The 6,021-nt window shown below is 36.6% G+C and overlaps 1 protein-coding gene across 1 annotated transcript in view; it reads right to left on the bottom strand.

The window, feature by feature from the left end:
- Nucleotides 1-6,021, bottom strand: part of LOC106869862 (sodium/potassium/calcium exchanger 4) — a 186,659-nt gene that overhangs the window by 12,717 nt on the left and 167,921 nt on the right. The window contains exon 16 of the mRNA XM_014915782.2: nt 75-153. Within this exon, the coding sequence (XP_014771268.1) occupies nt 75-153 (79 nt within the window). The remainder of the gene's footprint in view (nt 1-74; nt 154-6,021) is intronic.

Genomic DNA, 6,021 nt, shown 5'->3' with positions numbered 1-6,021 from the left:
TATATGCACACACACACACACACATACACACACATGATAAGGAAATGAAAACATGGAATAGATAAGTGACTTACCATCCAAACCATTAGATAAGAGAAAATAGCAATCCATAGTATAGAAGTAAGGAAGGTTGCAATAAAATATTGTTGAAACCTTTGAAAGAAGAAAAGAAAATAAAGAACAAATGTTAATATGAAAAATAAACAGGCATAAATTCAAAATTTTCCAAAATCTCTATTTATAATTCTTTGTTTTCTCCATTGTTCCTTATAAATCTATCAGCTTGAGTTTAATATGCAATGCATGTGCATAGCAGCACAATTTCACTTTGCTTTGCTAAGTGTGCTGCAAAGGTTTGTGTGAGGAATTGATAAATTCTCATTGATATATATTTTTTTTCATCTGTTGAGTATTTGGAAGATACATCTGATGAGGTATTAATATTGCAGGAGTGGCTGTGTGGTAAGAAGCTTGCTTTCCAACCACATGGTTCCAGGTTCAGTCCCCCTGCATGACACCTTGAGTAAGTGTCTTCTACTATAGCCTTGGGCTGACCAAAGCCTTGTAAGTGGATCTGGTAGACTGAAACTGAAAGAAGCCCATTGTATATATATATATATATGTATATATATATGTGTGTATGTGTTTGTTATTTGTGTCTGTGTTTGTCCCCACCACCACCGCTTGACAACCGATGTTGGTCTGTTTATGTCCCTGTAACTTAGCAGTTTGGCAAAAAGAGACCGATAGAATAAGTGCTAGGCTTACAAAGAATAGGTTGAGGGGGTCAATTTGTTTGACTGAAGGTGGTGTTCCAGCATGGCTGCAGTCAAATGACTGAAACAAGTAAAAGAATTAAAGAATATAATAAGACATTTTTTAATGTCAAGATATAAAATGGGTAAAGACCCCTTTTGGTTATGAATGACCATGGGATTGCACCTAGAAAGTTACTCTCTGAGGCACAAGTCTGGGCAAGGTTGTTTATGGAAGACCAGCTGTCACCCCTGCATACTGGTCTCCCCTGTTATCCAAGGGAAAGGCAAAGGCCAATACAGCTTGGTATCAGTGATATTGTCACTCATTTCTACAGTTGATCGAACTGGAATAACATGAAATAAAGTGTCTTGCTCAAGAACACAACACACAGCCTGATCTGGGAATTTAACTCACCATCTCATGATTGTGAGCTTGATGCTCTAACCACTGAGCCATGCACCTTTACAAGATATATTGTTTCACATTTGATCAAAATGTAGTAAAATGTCACATATTATAAACATTACACAGTATAGTAAGCACCCCAATAGAATAACCTTTCTGTTCAAGGGAGGCAGATCTCTAGTCTGGGACGCAATGTGCAATAACACATTCTCTGGCTACAGCCTGATAATATTGGCTGCAAATCCAGGTGTCGCCACTTGTAATGCAGGGGCGAGAAAAATCAATAAATACAGGGGCCTGGCTGGCACTGTCAGTTTGTGCCAGTCACCATGAAGATGTCAGATGTTCTAGGACCCCATAACCAATTTCCTCCATGAAAAGGGATAGCAGCAGCCCATTGAAGAAATGAGCCCCACAAGGTGGAGTGGCTGCTGCAGTGGGTGTTGCTGACCATTCCCCACAGCAACGCCATCATGGATATTACTGTGGGGCATGGCTGAGGACACCATTTTTTCTTGGGTATGTGCCCCGTTACCCCCTCTCCTCCACCTTCCACTGCTTTACTCCCCACTATTTTTTTCTTTTTCTTTCTTCTCTTTTCTCTCTCCTTTCCTGTTACTTTGTATTTAAATGTTCTAATAAAATTATATGATTTATTATTCAAAAAGAAAAAAAAAATGTTTGTAATGGTGAAACACAAAGCAGACAAAGCTATAAGTAATAGAATGCAAATACTGGATTGGAAAAGTCTTTGGATAGAATAAGCCAAAGGCTGTCAGTGAGATTTTAACCTGGATTTTCTGTTAACGTGACAGATGTTCTACTATTGTGCCAAAACATTCCTTCAAATTTCTCACTTGATTTTAGAAGCTTTGTTCTTACCAGCAAGAATTGTATGTTGTTGACATCATAAGAATTTAGAAACTTTGAGAGACATGATATTAATCATTTTTAATAGTGGAACTCGAAGTAGATAGAGCTATAAATAATAACTTGTAACGGTTGGGTTAAAAAAAAAAAGCTTAAATTAAATATGGTCTGATAATCTGCTAATTTCTGTATAAATGTGGTATGGTGTGTGTGTGTGTGTGTGTGTGTGTGTGTGTGTGTGTGTGTGTGTGTGTATGTATGTATGTATATTTGTATATATATGTGTGTGTGTGTGTGTATGTATGTATGTATATTTGTATATGTGTGTGTGTGTGTGTGTGTGTATACACACACGCACACACTGCATGCTGTTATCAAAGTATGTTCTACATGTTTGGAACTTAGCATATCCTTTCCTCTGGATGTGTGAATGTAAACTGGCATTATAAATGGAGGTCTTATTTTTGTGCCAATGAAATATTTCATTGCATGTCAATTTCTCACACGCAATGACATGATGCATAAAATTAAGAATTTAAAGTGTTTGGGGAATGAATTATGTCTCCCTCTCTGTTTAATGTTAAATGTGTGAATACTATATAGCAATGAGGTTGGTCTTTCTGCTAATCTTCATGTAATTGTCTTAACTTCCAGACAAAATAGATCCTTAACCTTTTAGAATTCAGGTTACTCTGTCAAGTATAATGCTTGTTTATTCACATTGCTTTGAATTAATCATGCATTATCATGTAGCTTTAAGGTTTTGATGATGCAATTGATCATTATTAGAATGACATCACAGGGTAGGTGTGAGAGGCCAAATCTGGTTAGTTTGAACATAAGACAGGAAGAATATTTTGGCCAGATATGGCCAGTTTAAATGCTAAAGGGTTTAACGTGTAAACATTTTCTGAAGGTACACACATATGTTCAAATACATGTACACATACATAAACACATTTTCCAGAGAGTGTAACAGGGGTATTTTAAATACCCATGATGCTTTATTATTGCATACAGAACACAACAAATGATGCAGTATGTCCCTGCTAAATATTCTAGAACAATGGCTATATTGATTGCTCCTGGCTCAGAGAATGAATCCTGAAAAAGTCAGGGATACAGCCCATTCTACCTGACCAGACCAAATGAATTAAAAGTGTATATAATATACCCCCATCCACCACAAGTTCATAGAAACCAGTCCCCTGAATTTTCCTCAGATTATTTATGCATTATTATGTGAAGGTGCATGGCTTAGTGGTTGGAATATTGCTCTCACAATTGCTAGACTGTGGGTTGGATTCCTGGATTGAGGAGCATGTTGTGCTCTTGAGCAAAACACTTCATTTAATATTGCTCCAGCCCCTGGGTAACCCTGCAATGGACTAGCCTTCTGATCAGGGGTAATGTTGGCCTGCTCACCTACCCAGTGGGTTGGCAACATTCGAAAGATAAAATGATGCAAGGTGCATTGTGATCAGCAATGTATAACAACATCCTAAAATCTGGTTGATCATGTGATATATATATATATATATATATATATATATATATATGTTATAATCTATTTCTCTGAGGTACACACAGTGAGTGCTCAAGCTGAATCAGTACTTGACAATAGGATAATTGCACATAACTGCTTGTGCTGCACAAAATATGCACCTAATATTCAACTATTTTAGAAGCAGCTGTAAAGTACTACCTACACACTTCTTTTCTATCAGTTGCACACTTTCTCACCAGTGACACCATTGGTATACATACCTATTTAAGTCCTATCAACACTATGGACTTCTTTTCTCATCCTGGAGTGTACCTATCATTGTCAATGTTTCACATTTTAGATTTTTCATGGTTTCCTAATGCACGCGTGCGCACACACACACACACACACGCATATTTCTGTTATATAAATATGTTATAAATTGATTTGATACCTGATGACTGCCTGTTTATATACTTGCTCTCTCTCTCAAATAAATATTTGCGAGAGAGAGAGAGAGGGAGGGATTGTTTGGAGAAACAAGGCATGTTACAAAACCTAAGAAACCATTAGTAGCTCTTATTTTAATACTGTATACATTAAACGGTATTTATCTCTCACTGGGGGAGTAATTGTCTTTTGTTGATCTTACCTTAATGGAACAGTAATATGTATATTTCAAATTTCAATGGCAAAAAAAAAAAATAACATTTACCAGCTACAATAATCACAATAGAGTCATTTTAACAATGATACTGAAATCAATCAACTAATCAACTCTATTAAATTAACCTTTTAGCATTCAGACCGGCTATATCCAGCTTAAATATTCTACTAGTTTTATGTTAAAACTGACCAGATCTAGTCTCTCACACTATCCTACAATGTCATTCTAAACGTAAGTAATCACAACATGAACATTTCTTCACTACAAGATAATGTGTGATTAATTCAAAATAATGTGAATGAATTAGCATTGCATTTGAGAGAGTATTCTGAATGCTAAAGGGTTAAAAATCCTAAACCTGGACACTTTACATAATTTTAACAAAATAAGTTAGCAATTTGATGATAAAAGTGAAGTTTCCAGAGAAACTAAAGGCAACACTAAAATATAGAACCCTGCCTGGGCAATGAAAGTAGCTCAGTTAAAAGATGTGCTGTAAATACCTCACATAACTGAAATATAATTCAATGAAAATATTGGCAAATCTTCATATTTTAAAGTACAAAATAAAGAGCACATTGTTATTGAAAGCATCAGCATCTATACATCAATACCTTAAACACAGCTACACTTCATGCACACAAAAACAAGAAGCTCATGTAGCAGTGATATCCAACTGCACTCACTATCAATACTACCAGATACTGCCTCCTTACCCTCCGGCCACTGTCCCCTCATTCTCTAGGCACTGTCACCTTCATCCTTCAGCTACAGACCCCTCATCCTCCAGCTACTATTCCCTTACCCTCTGGCCACCATCGCTCACTCTCCAACCACTGTCCACTGTCTCCTTATCCTCTGGCCATCATCCTCTCACCTTCCAGCCTCCATCCCTTCAGTCTCTGTCCATGGACTGTTCACCTTCTGACAGTTGGCTACTCGTCCCCTTGCCATCATCTGCTCACCTTCGAGCTGGGGGTGAGTGAACGATGGCCAGCAGTAAGAGGAAGTTTTGTGAGCAAATGCAGGACTCTTTCACCTTGGGGCTGTTTCACCTTTGGGCCTCTTTCAACTTGGGGCTGTTGTACAGGATGGACATGTATGACCCCGTGAATTGAGAAAATTTGCCATTAGATTCTTGCCAGAGGTTAAGTGGGTAGGGCTCCTACTGATATAACCTGGCTGGAAAGGATTGCCACTACAAGAGAACCTGCAAGGTGGATGAATTGCACTTTTTACCCTGCATATCACAAGCATTCAGGACTATAATATCAAATTTGTCTTCCATTGTGCATCTACAATGCTGTGAGCAAATATTCTTTCTTTAGGTGAAATACTTCGAAATTCATTGCCCAGACTTCATTTTATTTATATATTTATTTATTCATTTTGTTGCTAGAACATAAATCAAAGATAAATATTTATTCATATTGATTTCAAAGACATTGCTTGTGTAACATTTTACATAAATACAAGATGAAGAAAAAGAAAAGAATATTTATTTATTTCATAACTTATGCCATATTTTGCTTGATTTTTCAAGATCAGATCAATCCATCAAGAGATAATCAATACGTAACTCCAGTGGAAGAAAGAAGTAACAGATCTAAATGTATTTTACAAGTACAAGAAGGAAGATAAATAGCTAGAGTGAGGAATAGGACATGAAAGGGTTGATATTTGACTCTATCGAGAATCTACATAAATGGAAGAATATTGGCAACTTTTTTCTCAGCAAACTTGACAATTATTAATTCTTGCCCATTTTTAAATAAAGAGCATGAATAATTTCAACTTCGAAACTTTCCTATAAAAACTGAATGTGTGTGTGTGT

This window comes from Octopus bimaculoides, chromosome 11, assembly GCF_001194135.2.
Source record: "Octopus bimaculoides isolate UCB-OBI-ISO-001 chromosome 11, ASM119413v2, whole genome shotgun sequence".
In the NCBI taxonomy this organism is placed as follows: Eukaryota; Metazoa; Mollusca; class Cephalopoda; order Octopoda; family Octopodidae; genus Octopus; species Octopus bimaculoides.
This window is presented reverse-complemented; position numbering and strand designations above follow the sequence as displayed.